Genomic DNA, 15,943 nt, shown 5'->3' with positions numbered 1-15,943 from the left:
AAAAACCCCCACATAAAACAAAACAAACCCAGTTAATATCAGGTTCGGGGGGGGGGGAATCAGACAGTCACTTGCACTTCCCTTCTTTCTCCTTACCCCAATTCTACAAGCCACAGGTTGCAATCTTTTAAAATTCTTGTTTTATTAAGTTTTATAAAGGGTAGGGAAGGGATAAGGTCGGTATGGATATTGGATGGGGTTAGGGAATGGTGTTGGGATAAGGGTAGGGATAGATACAGTAGTGGGGTTACCCCCAACAAAAATTCAACGCTTTAGCAAGCAGACTATCGTCCGGGTACAAATATTAAATGACAGTAGTTAATATACTAAACATAATCAGTAATAATAATAATAATAATAAAGTTGGAAGGGACCTTGGAGGTCATCTAGTCCAACCCCCTGCTCAGGCAGGAAACCCTATACCATTTTGGACAAATGGCTGTCCAGTCTCTTCTTAAAAACTTCCAGTGTTGGAGCATTCACCGCTTCTGGAGGCAGGTCGTTCCACTGGTTAATTGTTCTAACCGTCAGGAAGTTTCTCCTTAGTTCTAGGTTGCTTCTCTACTTGATTAGTTTCCATCCTTTGCTTCTTGTCCTGCCTTCAGGGTCTTTGGAGAGTAGCTTGACTCCCTCTTCTTTGGGGCAGCCCCTGAGATACTGGGACGCTGCTATCCTGTCCCCCCTCGTCCTTCTCTTCATTAAACTGGACATCCCCAATTCCAGCAACAGTTCCTTGTATGTTTTAGCCTCCAGTCCCCTAATCATCTTTGTTGCTCTTCTCTGCACTCTTTCTAGAGTCTCAACATCTTTTTTACATCGCGGTGACCAAAACTGGATGCAGTATTCCAAGTGTGGCGTTACCAAGGTGTTGTAAAGTAGTATTAATACTTCACGTGATCTTGATTCTATCCCTCTGTTAATGCAGCCCAGCACTGTGTTGGCCTTTTTGGCAGCTGCAGTACACGGCTGGCTCCTATTTAAGGGATCGTCCACTAGGACTCCGAGGTCCCCCTCACAGTTACTACTACTGAACAAGGTACCCGCTATACTATACCTGTACATTTGGTTTTTCTTGCCTACATGTAATAGTAATAGTAACAATAATCATAAAAGTAAAGCTTAGTCAATAAATATCATTCATCCTGTTAAATTTCACCATCCTTTCCCGCTCTATCGTGTTGCTAACCATTGATAAAAAAATTTCCCACGTTTTGAAATAAACTGCATCTTCTTTCTCTTTAATCTCTAAAGTCAGTCTATCCATTTCTGCACATTCTAGGATTTTCGTGATTGCAATCCGGTCAGGTGGCAGGTTTTCATTTTTCCAAAATTGGGCGAATACTATTCTCGCAGCTGTCAATACACGTAATCTTAAATATTCATTCAGGTTGCAATCTTTACACAGCGTAGCCCTGTTCAGACATTGAAGAGTTGATACTCTACATTTGAAGACTGCGGAGTAAGTTTTTGAATTTGGGGAAGGGATGGGAATAGAGAAGGAGGGGTAGCTCTGCACATCCTGGTCCCAGATTGCCTACAGATAGGCATGTAAGTACATAGATCTTTTTGTATCCCCCCCTCATTAAATCAGGAAAGTCCTGACCAATGTAGGGTTTGTAACCCTTGGGAGGTTTCTACTCCTAATCAAGCCAACACAAGAAAAAGCTCAGGGTGGACCATCCAATTCTGCAAGAAAATGCCCTAAGGAAGAAGGGGAGCTGACTTTCCTATCTTCAATGACCCTACTGTAAGCAAGCTTGTGAATGCAAAGAGATCTAAATAAATGAAATATTCATGCTGCTGGTTCACTCCCAAGGAAAGTTAGATAACAGCTAGTTCAGGGGTCTTCAAACTTGGCCCTTTTAGGACTGGTGGACTTCAACTCCCAGAATGCCTCAGCCAGCATGCCTGGGTTTCCTGCCTGAGCAGGGGGTTGGACTAGATGGCCTCCAAGGTCCCTTCCAACATTATTATTATTATTAATTATTATTATTATGGATCATCGCACAGTCAGCCAGATGTTCAGACTGGATTTGGCATTTTGTCTACCTATCGAGTCCTTACCCAGGACCTGGGATAGGCAGATGTGGATGTATGATGGTATTACAGATATCGTCGCAGGATGGAAGCAGTTCCTAGTAAGGCCGCCTTTTGCAATTGACTAATAGCGAATTTGTCAATGCCAATGGTGTTCAAGTGGTGCTCCAGTTGTTTTGGGATTGCACCCAAGGCGCCTATGAATATTGGTACTACCCTTGCTTGCTTTTGCCACAGTCTTTCTATTTCTATTTGTAGGTCTTTGTATTTTGTTATCTTCTCCAGTTCTTTCTCTTCTATTCTGCTATCTCCAGGCACTGCCACGTCCACTATCCAGACTTTTTTGTCTTTCTTATCGACAATTGTTAAGTCTGGGGTGTTATGTTGCAGGTGCTTGTCTGTTTGAATTCTGAAGTCCCAGAGCAGTTTAATTTTATCATTTTCTATGACTTTCTCTATTTTATGATCCCACCAGTTTTGCTTACAGGCAAATGATATTTTTTGCAGATCTTCCAATGCACCATTGTTGCTACTTTGTCATGCCGCTGCTTGTAGTCAGTCTGTGTAATCTTCTTGCAATTATTATTATTATTATAAGTCATAAAAAGGCCACGTTGGAAGACCCCTGAGCTAGTTTAACACACAATCCCACGTGCGGCTAGAGATGCCTGGAAGAGAGTCCCCTGCCCAGCAAAGGCTAATGTATACAGAGCCCAGGGACAATGAAAGGTCCCTGGATTTGATGTGTTCTTTCTGAAAGAAAGGCAAATTCAAGTGTATTCAATTACACCTAATGCACAAAAGTTAGTTTTCGTAGCCTGTATGCACCCCAGCTCTCAGAACACACTCTATCATTCACAAATAAAACTAGAAGCACAACCCACAGCATCAAATGACAGTGGAGAAACACAGCTAGTGTGTTTGAAAAGGTAACAGAACAACAAGAGTTGGAAGGGACCTTGGAAGGTCTTCTAGACCCACCCCCTGCTCAAGCATATATTGGTTAAACATCTAAGTCAGGGGTCTTCAAACTTGGCCCTTTTATGACTTGGGGACTTCAACTCCCAGAATTCCTCAGCCAGCTTTGCTGGCTGAGGAATTCTGGGAGTTGAAGTCCACAAGTCATAAAAGGGCCAAGTTTGAAGACCCCTGATTTATGATGTCAAAATCCATTATGGCTAAGCAGACTGGCTATCAGTGCTGTTAAAAGATCTCCTCTTTTTTACTTTTCTTCCTGAAAAAGTATACTGGCAGAAGATTCCGCGGGTGGCTGAGAAACCTGTAATTGGACCCAGAGCACGCCAACCTGTATAAAGAAATATCCCCGTGCTAGCAAGCCATGCTAGGCTCCCCATACCATTATTTTATTTTGGCACGTCCCAAAGGTGCTTTTTTCCCCATTGGACTTTCTCGATTGTCTTTGAAGACCTTTCGCTTCTTCAGCTCTAACTGGATGGTGGGGAATGGAGGTCAGAACTGAAGAAGCTTCGGGGAGGAGAAGCGAAAGGTCTTCAAAAAACACACAAGAAAGTCCAGTTGCCTCCTGGAAAAAGCAGCTTTGGGACAACCAGGAGCTGGACGATGGAGAACCTCCATAGATATTTTGGCATGAGACTGACTTCAAGTTTCATTCCATTTCGCCTTGACATGAATACCTGGTATGTAATTGCTTTGGGGTTCGATTCCTGCGGGAAAGTTAGTGTTTTCAGGAATGGAATGAGTATAGTCATCCAGAGGTGGGAGTTCCGTCAGAATCTCGGTGTGTCGTGGCACCAGAACAGGAGGCAAAACTAGGAAAAGAAAGAAAACATCCCGAAAACATTAAGCACAATTTCACCACGCTTAAATACATAATGATGCAAAGACTCCTCTATAAAACATATTGCAGACTCAAATGACGTGGTTTGAATGCAAAGCACCGATCATTCCGTTTTAGGCCTATTCAAAATTAAAGCCAAATTTCAAACATTTCGGCTTATTGGAAAGATCAATCGCAAGAGAAATATTTTTGGGTGTGGAAAAGATGGGCAAATTTTATACAGCATAAATATGAGATTAAAAAGTATTATTTAGCTTTTGAATAATTTATGTTTAAGGTAACAATTAGAACTGTTGTTTTGTTTTGTTTTTATATATTGGAGTTAAAGTATTTAACATTTTGTTCTTTGAATGTATTTACAACTGTTTGATGTTTATTTAAGTTGTAAGTTTTTTTCTAGTTTTTATTAACCCTGTATTCAGCTCTGGGAAGGAGGGGGGAGGGTGATGGGGGGGTTGGGGGGAGGTGGGAGAGAGGGATTATTTTATTGTAAAACTGTAAAAATTTTCAATAAAAAAAATAAATTAAAGCCAAATTTCGGCCACAGGCATGTTTCCAGGTAAGCGTAGAGAAAATCACCCCAATCAGCATAAAAATGCTGATTTAAGAAACTTGGGAGGGAGGGAGAGAGAAAGAGAGACTTAATATATATCACATCCAAATATCCACAGTGAATGTGATTACTGGGGTCTGTAAACGTAGCCATAGAGTCTCCAAGCGTATTTATTAAAAAGGTTATCGTCCTTATTTCACGGGTTCTTCTCCCAAGCAGGAATTTGTCTTCTTTTTCCCACGGGCAAAGGGTGGAAATCTAAGGAATGGGAAGCAAGGACTGGACCAAGAGAATGAAGTTATCGTGAAGACTAAGATCCAAATGGGATCTCTTTCATTCTTCTTTAACCATTTCACAGTAAAGGAGAAGGATCCAGGTGCAGAAGTCATTAAGTCACCTTAAAGCATTTATTTCTCAGCTCATGTATCCCCCAAAGGTGCTTTTTCAAAAGGCAACTGGACTTTTGTTTTTCCTTGAAGATGTTTCGCTTCTCATCTAAGAAGCTTCTTCAGTTCTGGGAACTGAAGTTCTTCAGCTCATCCAAGAAGCTTCTTCGGTTCAAGCTTCTTGAATTAGAATGGAATGGAATGGAATGGAATGGAATGGAATGGAATAGAATAGAATAGAACAGAACAGAATAGAATACATATTGTAATATAGAATAGAATAGAATAGAATAGAAAATATGGAATAGAATAGAAAATATGGAATGGAATAGAAAATGGAATGGAAAGGAATAGAATAGAATAGAATAGAATAGAATAGAATAGAATAGAATAGAATAGAATAGAATAGAATAGAATAGAATAGAATAGAATAGAATAGAATAGAATAGAATAGAATACATATTGGAATATGGAATAGAATAGAAAATATGGAATAGAATAGAATATGGAATGGAATAGAATAGAATAGAATAGAATACATATTGGAATATAGAATAGAATAGAAAATATGGAATAGAATAGAATATGGAATGGAATAGAATAGAATAGAAAATAGTAGAGTAGAATATAGAATAAAAAACAGAATAGAACAGAAAATCAATCAATCAGAATAGAGCTAGAAGGGACCCTGGAGGTCTTGTAGTCCAGCCCCCCGCTTAAGCAGGAGAATCTACACCATCTCAGACAGGTGACTGTCCAGTCTCTTCTTAAAAACCTCCAGGGATGGAGCGCCCACGATTTCTGAAGGCAATTTCTCTTCCCCTGGTTAATTGTCCTCCTTGTCAGGAAGTTTCACCTTAGTTCCAGGTTGCTTCTCTCCTTGATGAGTTTCCATCCGTTGCTTCTTGTCCTGCCTTCAGGCGCCTTGGAAAATAAAACTGAAATAAGTTCAAAGTCCAGCTGATTTTTGAAAAAGCACCTTTGGGACGACCATGGTCCTGGATGACTGAGAATCTCCATAGACTCTCAGCTCAAGAAGCAACGGATGGAAACTGACCAAAGAGAGAAGCAACCTGGAATTAAGGAGAAACCTCCTGACAGTGAGGACAATTAGCCAGTGGAACAGCTGGCCTCCAGAAATCGTAGGCATTCCATCACTGGAGATTTTTAAGAAGAGATAGGACAGGCACTTGTCTGAAATGGTATAGGTTCTCCTGCTTAAGCAAGGGGCTGGACTAGAAGACCTCCAAGGTCCCTTCCAGTTCTATTCTATTCTACTATTCTCATATAGTAGATCTGAGAATAAATTAGTTCTATCAAGTCTCAGTTCCTCGGACCAATGACAAGGTAACTATTAAGCAATAACCTGCCCTCACAAACACTTTTTTAATCCAGCTGGACAAGCTATCTTTCTTTTGGAAATTACAGGGGATGGGGAAAAACAAGCCATTGAGTGGCTGCTCCAGATTGTGGTGGGATCCCTTCCCTGGAACCCCCAAAGAACGGTGAACAAACTTATCATTCAGATGTCTCTATATCAGGGGTCTTCAAACTTGGCCCTTTGATGACCTGTGGACTTCACTTCCCAGAATCCCTCAGTAAGGCACGTTGGCTGAGGAATTCTGGGAGTTGAAGTCCATTGCTCTTAAAGTCTGTATCAGGGGTCTTCAAACTTGGCCCTTTGATGACTGCTGGATTTCAACTCCCAAAATCCCTCAGCCAGGCATGCTGGCTGAGAAGTCCACCAGTCATAAAAGGGCCAAGTTTGAAGAGCCCCTGGTCTGGATCCAAGCCTGCTGTTTCATCAAAATGGCTGACTGAGGAATCCTGGGAGTTGAAGTCCATCAGTCATAAAAGGGCCGAGTTTGAAGGCCCCTGGTCTGTTTCCAAGCCTGCCGTTTCATCAAAATGGCCGACTGAGGAATTCTGGGAGTTGAAGTCCACCAGTCATCAAAGGGCCAAGTTTGAAGACCCCTGGTCTAGATTAAAAATTCTTTTGAGTCCCTTGAGCAGAAAGGAGAGAGAATTGAGAAGTGCTGCCCTTTTAATCGAGGTGAACATTTGCAACACTTTGCACATCTCCAGGTGACGCCAAGGAAGTGCCCAACACATGCACGCAATACGACAAGCCGTGCTTTTCAATATTATTAAAATTAAAACGTTGGGAGCGACTCCCAGCCAAAACCCTTGGCAATAACGCAGGTGCAACTTTCTACACCCCGAGCGTTACTTCGCAGGTTTAGCTAAGGCAGTGGTTCTCAACCTTTTTAATGCCGCGACCCCCAACCGGTCGTAAGCCGAGGACTACTCAACCGGTCGTAAGTCGAGGACTACTCAACTGGTGCAGCACCGTTTGCAGAATGGGACTTTTGGCAGGCTCAGCAGGGCAGAGACAGCCTGGACAATTCCTATTGGCTTTTGAAAGCCAATAGAATTAGACGCTATTCAAGAGAGTCTATTCTATTGGCTTTCAAAAGCCAATAGAATAAAAGGGAGTAGCACTGCTAAGGAAAAGGGGGAAAAAATGGCGGACTGCGTTGTTTGGCGACCCCCGTGAAATGGTCGTTCGACCCCAAATGGGGTCCCCACCCACAGGTTGAGAACCGCTGAGCTAAGGGGAAGCCTGGCCTTAAGACAACCCCGTCAGGTCAGCTGTGCTGGCCATCTTCCTACCTGGAGTCTCCACTCTCTGGTAATGGTAGGGATTGACACACACTTCATCCTTTTTAAGATTAAAAGCATATTCACAGTTTTCAATGGCCTTAAGTTCGTGGTGACTGTGGAGGTCAGGCCAGCGCCACAAGCGGCAGTAAATGACGTGCGGCAACCCTTTGCGGTGGGACACCTGGAGGCGGCCATCAAGAGACCTAGAGAGAGGGGGGGGGAGGAGAGAGAGAGAGAGGAGAAAAACATTCCAGAATGTTCTGAGTTGTTGACTTGCAGCACGTTTAAAGGTGACCTATTCAGAACTACGGGGCTTAAGAGCCCAGTCTTGCATCCTATCCAAAAAAGAATAACGCAACAGACGCTTAATAGCCTTCAATGGGATGGGGTTTTGTTTTGCTTTGTTTTGTTTTATGCAATAAGAGGTTTAGTGCAAACACTGGCCCTTGAATCCAAGAATCTGTGTGTGACATTAATGGCTGGACAATAAATAAGCCTGATGATCAGCAACACTTACAACTAGGCTAAAAAAAAGAAAATTATGGCTGTTAAGACTGCGCACAAAATTACAGCAGCCAAAGGAATTCACATTGCATTGAAAAAAAAAAAAACAGGATTTCTCCAGCTGAGCTACTTTTTAAGACCTGTAGACTTCAACTCCCACGGCTGGCTGGGGAATTCTGGGAGATGAAGTCCACAGGTCTTAAAAGTGGTTAAGGGTGAGAAACGCGGGCACAGAACACTGCAGCTTCCACCGGACCTGCTTGTCTGAATCGGTGCGCCAGCGCTGCAATCCCTTGCTCCTACCAGTTGAACAGTTTTGCTAGTTTTAAGATAAAAGGCTGCCTGGGCCTGCACAAATGCGGATGGATTTATGACTTCATGGGATGGGAAACACAAAAAAATCTCAGCACACAATGCAAATAGGGTGACATGGGGTGTGTGGGGGGGGAGTGGACGGTGTCAAAAGCCAGAGAAGCTGTTTCCTTGTCTCTGAGTGCACATACCAAATTCTTTTCTTTTCTTTAAAAAAAAAAAACCATAAAAACAAATATATAGGGTTTTTTTTAATCAATAAAATGAGTGAACTCCGGGATATAAAATAGCCTTTTTTTATGACTGAGCTTTCGTCAACTTACAGTTCACGTCATCAGAGTAAGGGCTGAAGTTTTTAAGAAGAGACTGGACGGCCATTTGTCTGAAATGGTACAGAGTTTCCTGCCTAAGCAGGGGGTTGGACTAGATGACCCCCAAGGTCCCTTCCGGAAGTCTTTAAGAAGAGACTGGACGGCCCTTTGTCTGAAATGGTACAGAGTTTCCTGCCAGAGCAGGGGGTTGGACCAGATGACCTCCAAGGTCCCTTCCAACTTTATTATTATTATTATTATTATTATTATTATTATGGATCATCGCAGAGTCAGCCAGATGTTCAGACTGGATTTGGCATTTTGTCTACCTATCGAGTCCTTACCCAGGACTGGGATAGGCAGATGTGGATGTTTGATGGTATTACAGATATCGTCGCAGGATGGAAGCAGTTCCTAGTAAGGCCGCCTTTTGCAATTGACTAATAGCAAATTTGTCAATGCCGATGATGGTGTTCAAGTGGTGCTCCAGTTGTTTTGGGATTGCACCCAAGGAGCCTATGACTATTGGTACTACCATTGCTTGCTTTTGCCACAGTCTTTCTATTTCTATTTGTAGGTCTTTGTATTTTGTTATCTTCTCCAGTTCTTTCTCGTCTATTCTGCTGTCTCCAGGCACTGCCACGTCCACTATCCAGACTTTTTTGTCGTTCTTATCGACAATTGTTAAGTCTGGGGTGTTATGTTGCAAGTGCTTGTCTGTTTGAATTCTGAAGTCCCAGAGCAGTTTAATTTTATCATTTTCTATGACTTTCTCTATTTTATGATCCCACCAGTTTTTGCTTACAGGCAAATGATATTTTTTGCAGATCTTCCAATGCCCCATTGTTGCTACTTTGTCATGCCGCTGCTTGTAGTCAGTCTGTGCAATCTTCTTGCAACAGCTTACCAGGTGGTCCACTGTTTCTTCAGCTTCTTTGCATAGGCGGCACTTACTGTCTGTTGTTTATTATTATTATTATTATTATTATTATTATTATTATTATTATTATTATTATTAGATTGGAAGAGCCTACATACAACACTTGTGTTAAAACGGTCACACAAGCGTTGTATGTAGGCTCTTCCAATCTTCAGCCCTTACTCTGAGGATGTCAACAGTTAAGTTGACGAAAGCTCAGTCACAAAAAAAGGCTATTTTATATCCCGGAGTTAAAAATCATGTTACTGATTTTTAAAAATGTTTACACCAGGGATTCAAGTATTTGGAATAATCAAGCATTTTTAAAGACACACTTGGCCACCTAGCAAACGATGTAAAAATGTCCCTAGGTTGTTAAATGAAGAAAAACAGATTATGAAGTCACACATGCCCCTCCCAGATTTTCCCACAGCACTAGGAGGGAGAGAGCTTATTGTCGGTTGACACACAACTGAGAACACAACGTTGGTGTTTCAATGCTCTGCTGCTAGGAAGCAGGGCAGCTGGGAAAAGACCCCTGGAAAGTCCGGACCCACCCGCAAGATGTCTAAGAATGAGACACAGGGCAAAATATTCACCTGGTTTGTTCAGAGAAGCTGTATAGGCCTGTTGTATCCCACTGATCTATCGTATTTGGTGTACTCAGTCCCCAAATTTCAGAGCAAGTGCTGTGCATAAATTGAAGAAACAAAAAAACAAAAAAAGTTGACGTGAATATGGAAGCATGGTTATTCAAACTACCATGATGTAAAAAACATGGGAGAAATGTACAGAAAACTTCCTTTCGCATAGAAAATACTGGCATTTGATTCTTTCTCTTTCTTTTTTTTAAATACCGGTTCTCAAAAGAACGTATTTTCTATAGGAAGGAGGCCCATAAAATGGAACAAATGTGATTTAAGGTAAAATGATGCTTTCGAAACGGTGAGCACGTTGGCGGGATTTTATGCAATTTGCATTATTTGCAATATAAACCTTAAAACAGGCAAAACCTCCTCAATCTGGCAGTACACAACGGGGTCTTTTGCAAAAAGTAGGAAAATGTTTTTGCAAAAAAAAAAAAAAGTAAAAATAAATCAGTCAGTAAAGTATTTAAGAGTTCAACCAATGGTTAAAGCAGGAGTCAGGAATCGCCCAAACCCATTTGTTAATAGCTGGAAATGTGCAATTTTCCATTACTTTGGCTGAATTGTCATCCTTCTGAGCCCGCCACCATCACACACACACACACACACACACACACACACACACACACACACACACACACCCATTTGCCTTTAATGCCATATGAAAGGATACATCCAATGCTTGCTGTTAATAAGTATGCAAATACAAGGTGAAGTCCAACAGAAGGCAAGCAATTCAAATTAAATTAAAGGGGGGGAACCACTCTGATATTAAAGGTTTTCCTTTCTTTTATTTATTTTGTTTATTTATATCCCGGCTTTCATTATTTTTAACAAATAGTTCAAGGCGGGGAACATACCCAACACACTCCCTCCTCCTGTTTTCCCCACAACGACAACCCTGTGAGGTGGGTTGGGCTGAGATAGTGTGACTGGCCCAAAGTCACCCAGCCGGCTTTCATGGCTAAGAAGAGACTTGAATTCACACTCTCCTGCTTTCTAGGAGGTATTTATTTATTTATTTATTTATTTATTTATTTATTTATTTATTTATTTATGAGACTTATATACCGCTTTAAGTGCAAGCACTCTCTAAGCGGTGTACACCAGTAAGCAATGTATATATATATTACATTGCCCCCAACAATCTGGGTCCTCATTTTACCTACCCCGGAAGGATGGAAGGCTGAGTCAACCTTGAGCCGGTGAGATTTGAACCGCTGACCTGCTGAACACAGTCAGCTAAAGTGGCCTGCAGTAGTGCACTCTGACTGCTGCGCCACCTCGGCCCATATAGTTTCTCCTGCTCAAGCAGGGGGCTGGACTAGAAGACCTCTAAGGTCCCTTCCAGCTCTATTCTACTCTATTCTATTCTATTCTATATTTTCTTTTTTCTTTTCTATTCTATTCTATTCTATATTTTCTTTTTTCTATTCTATTATATTCCACATTTTCTCTATTCTATTCTATTCTGTTCTGTTCCATATTTTCTTTATTCTATTCTATTCTGTTCTGTTCCATATTTTCTTTATTCTATTCTATTCTGTTCTATATTTTCTTTTTTCTATTCTATTCTATATTTTCTTTATTCTATTCTATTCCACATTTTCTCTATTCGGTTCTGTTCTATTTCATATTTTCTTTATTCTATTTCATATTTTCTTTATTCTATTTTATTCTATTCCATATTTTCTCTATTCTATTCTATTCCATATTTTCTATTCCATTCTATTCATATTCTATTCTATTCCATATTTTCTTTTTTCTATTCTATTTTGTTCTATATTCTTTTTTCTATTCTATTCTAATCTATTCTATTCCATATTTTCTCTATTCTATTCTATTCTACATTTTCTTTTTTCTATTCTATTCTATTTCTATTCTATCCTGGTGCCTTAACCAAACTGGCTTTCCTCCATCTCTGCAAGAGAACTGTCATTTCACAGGAATCTCAGCAGCCAACACTAAAAATCTGAAAGCAGTTATCACCGCAAACCTTATTTACACGAAAGTTATTTCGTCTGCTTTTGTATTTTTCAGAAAGCGGTCCGTGTGCTTTGCTTTTCACGAACCAGAAGGAGAAACGCTACTTAAGACCTAATCAATTGGGTACAATAAATAAGCAGCCAGAGTTCACCTTACTAATTTCTCCCCAAGAGGGAGAATTATTGCTCAAAACTGCCAGTACTTACCAAAAGACAATCCAATTAAAGTTGAAACTGTGTCCGCCTTGCAGGCTGGCGATAATATTCTGGATAGTGAAGTATTGGAAGTCAATTCGGGGTAGACCGTTTACGTGTTTGGTGGGATTAACATGGACCTTGAGAAAAACTGCCCAAGATAGCAAGGGGTCTGAAAAAACGCCACTACATTTTTCCCGGATTTTCAGCAACCACGGAAGACCATGACTATGTATCTTCATAGGTCTAAAGCATTTTTGATATACCTTTTTCTGGTTCCGTCAGCCCAACAAGGCCAAAGCTAATTATTTGTCGGTCTCAAGACATGAAATGTATATAGTATGTTTAGGTGTGTGTTATGTACGTGTTTCACTTTGAGAGGCACTAACTAACAAAATGAAATTCAATGGTGAAAAAAGCAAGGTTCTACATTTAGGCAAGAAAAACCAAATGCACAAGTACAGCATAGGTGGCACCATGCTCAATAGTAGTAACTGTGAGAGGGACCTCGGAGTCCTAGTGGACAATCACCTAAATAGGAGCCAGCCGTGTGCTGCAGCTGCCAAAAAGGCCAACACAGTGCTAGGCTGCATTAACAGAGGGATAGAATCAAGATCACATGAAGTATTAATACCACTCTACAATGCCTTGGTAAGGCCACACTTGGAATCCTGCATCCAGTTTTGGTCACCACGATGTAAAAAAGATGCTGAGACTCTAGAAAATGTGCAGAGAAGAGCAACAAAGATGATTAGGGGACTGGAGGCTAAAACATGTAAGGAACGGTTGCTAGAATTGGGTATGTCTAGTTTAACGAAGAGAAGGACAAGGGGGGACAGGATAGCAGTATTCCAATATCTCAGGGGCTGCCATAAAGAAGAGGGAGTCAAGCTATTCTCCAAAGCCCCTGAAGGCAGGACAAGAAGCAACGGATGGAAACTCATCAAGGAGAGAAGCAACCTAGAACTAAGGAGAAACTTCCTGACAGTCAGAACAATTAACCAGTGGAACAGTCTGCCTCCAGAAGCTGTGAATGCTCCAATATTGGAAGTCTTTAAGAAGAGACTGGACAGCCATTTGTCTGAAATGGTATTATAGGGTTTCCTGCCTGAGCAGGGGGTTGGACTAGATGACCTCCAAGGTCCCTTCCAACTTTACTACTATTACTATACAGAGCGGGGAACAAAATTTCATTTTTAATGTGCGCCGTTGTGCCCACAATAAAAAAAAATGGGTTATCTTATCTTATGTAACTCTCTGAAACAACACTCTATCATACCTTAAAACTCAGAATGGGGATACCTGAGTCTCCTTAAAAATCATTTGTTATCTAGATGCAAATTCTTTCTTTTCTATTCCTAGCCAGCACCAATTCTAAAATGTTAAATAAATGCAGAAGATTCTGGATGCAAGAAGCTCAGCTAACAACTGCTCGTCTTCACAAATCTTTTATTTCCAATGGTAATGCTTTTTTCCCAAGTCCCCCCCCCCCCGAGACAAGAGCATCGCCATATATTATGAATTAAGGCGACCATTACCTTTTTTTCTTGTTGGTAGCCCTTTCATATGTTTTGCTGTTATCTCTGCAGTTGAGGATCAGTGCAGTCATAAAAAAATTAATCACAACCTAGGGATCAGTACATCTTTCCTCAGATGAATCTCATCTCTTTGATGGTATGTCTGATCAAATGCCAGTCGAAATGTGCATTAAAGTTAAATTATGAACCGAGATCAGGGGATGACGAAAAGAAATGTATGCATTCATGCGAAAGCAGGATCCAGCAGTTATTATACATAATTATCATGGTTGTATTAACGGGCCTAAATTTCTAGAGTCTCAACATCTTTTTTGCATCCAGTTTTGGTCACCACGATGTAAAAAAGATGTTGAGACTTTAGAAAGAGTGCAGAGAAGAGCAACAAAGATGATCAGGGGACTGGAGGCTAAAACATATAAGGATCAGTTGCTGGAATTGGGTATGTCTAGTTTCATAAAGAGAAGGACGAGGGGGGGACATGATAGCAATGTTCCAATATCTCAGGGCTGCCCCAAAGAAGAGGGAGTCAAGCTATTCTCCAAAGCGCCTGAAGGCAGGACAAGAAGCAACGGATGGAAATTCATCAAGGAGAGAAGCAACCTAGAACTAAGGAGAAACCTCCTAACAGTGAGAACAATTAACCAGTGGAACAACCTGCCTCCAGAAGCGGTGAATGCTCCAACCCTGGAAGTTTTCAAGAAGAGACTGGACAGCACTTTGTTCGAAATGGAATAGGGTTTCCTGCCTGAGCAGGGGGTTGGACTAGATGGCCTCCAAGGTCCCTTCCAACTTTTATTATTATTATTATTATTATTATTATTATTATTATTATTATTATTATTATTATTATTATTATTATCGATCATCACACAGTCAGCCAGACTGGATTTGGCATTTTGTCTACCTATCGAGTCCTTACCCAGGACCTGGGATAGGCAGATGTGGAGGTTTGATGGTATTACAGGTATCGTCGCAGGATGGAAGCAGTTCCTAATAAGGCCGCCTTTTGCAATTGACTAATAGCGAATTTGTCAATGCCAATGATGGTGTTCAAGTGGTGCTCCAGTTGTTTTGGGATTGCACCCAAGGCGCCTATCACTATTGGTACTACCCTTGCTTGCTTTTGCCAGTCTTTCTATTTCTACTTGTAGGTCTTTGTATTTTGTTATCTTCTCCATCTCTTTCTCTTCTATTCTGCTGTCTCCAGGCACTGCCACATCCACTATCCAGACTTTTTTGTCTTTCTTATCGACATTATTATTATTATTATTATTATTATTATTTCCAAGGTCCCTTCCAACTTGATGATGATAATGATGATGATGAATCAACAGTAAGGCAACAACACACTGACCTTCTAAAGAAATTTGCAGTTCATGAGATGGTAACTAGAAGACAACTAAACTGTATCTTGGAAGCTGTTAAGGGATCTCTCAACTGCTCATAGCCCAGATCTAGAATCTACTGCACGTCGTTCAGAGGGACCATTTGCAAAGCGGATGGTCCAGATGCAGCCAAAAGTTGTCGTCACTCAAAGTGTTTGTTTCCTCTCCCAAAGGCTCAGCGTAGCCACGTCTCTCTAACCTCAATCCTACCTTCTTCCCCACGCTGACCCTTTCCCACCGTGGATTCAAACCAGCATTTTCCGAGATGCTCTTCTGAACCATTTGCCCAAGCCTACCAATACACAGCAAAGCAGCTCCTAAGACGAAAGGAACCCACCGCCCTTTATGCCTGCATTTTATTAATCATCTTCCTGACGCTAATAATATAGCCTGGACACAAGGATCAAAAGCTACTACTGAAAAACAGTTGCACAAGCCTGCAAGCAATTTGCTTCTTCGGACAAAGCCCGCATACTTAAAGGATGAGTTCATATTTGGCACTGGCTGTCTTCTCCATACTGGAAAAAGTTTCGAAAATTAGTCCCTTTAACATTGACCAACACTTCCTATTTAAACTAATGGTTAGTTTACAGCAGGGTTTGTTTCAACCTTGGCGACGTTAAACTTGCCCAGAATACCCCAACCGACCATAGTGGCTGGAAAATTCTGGGAACTGAAGTCCACAAGT

General features: G+C 41.1%; 1 protein-coding gene across 4 annotated transcripts in view; it reads right to left on the bottom strand.

The window, feature by feature from the left end:
* The window catches only part of LOC120317890 (mothers against decapentaplegic homolog 2), a 67,442-nt gene that overhangs the window by 10,457 nt on the left and 41,042 nt on the right, over positions 1–15,943 (bottom strand). For 3 of the 4 annotated variants that reach the window (XM_039364880.1, XM_039364882.1, XM_039364881.1), the window contains exons 3-5: positions 10,105–10,194; positions 7,469–7,662; positions 3,693–3,827 (exon numbers count right to left, since the gene is read on the bottom strand). In XM_039364880.1, coding sequence (XP_039220814.1) covers positions 3,693–3,827; positions 7,469–7,662; positions 10,105–10,194 — 419 coding nt within the window. The remainder of the gene's footprint in view (positions 1–3,692; positions 3,828–7,468; positions 7,663–10,104; positions 10,195–15,943) is intronic. The other variant, XM_039364884.1, reaches the window with a different exon arrangement.

This window comes from Crotalus tigris, unplaced genomic scaffold (genome assembly GCF_016545835.1).
Source record: "Crotalus tigris isolate CLP2741 ecotype Arizona unplaced genomic scaffold, ASM1654583v1 scf7180000019922.184401, whole genome shotgun sequence".
NCBI classification, from domain to species: domain Eukaryota; kingdom Metazoa; phylum Chordata; class Lepidosauria; order Squamata; family Viperidae; genus Crotalus; species Crotalus tigris.
The sequence above is the reverse complement of the archived record's forward strand: the minus strand, read 5'-3'. Positions and strand labels throughout refer to the sequence as shown.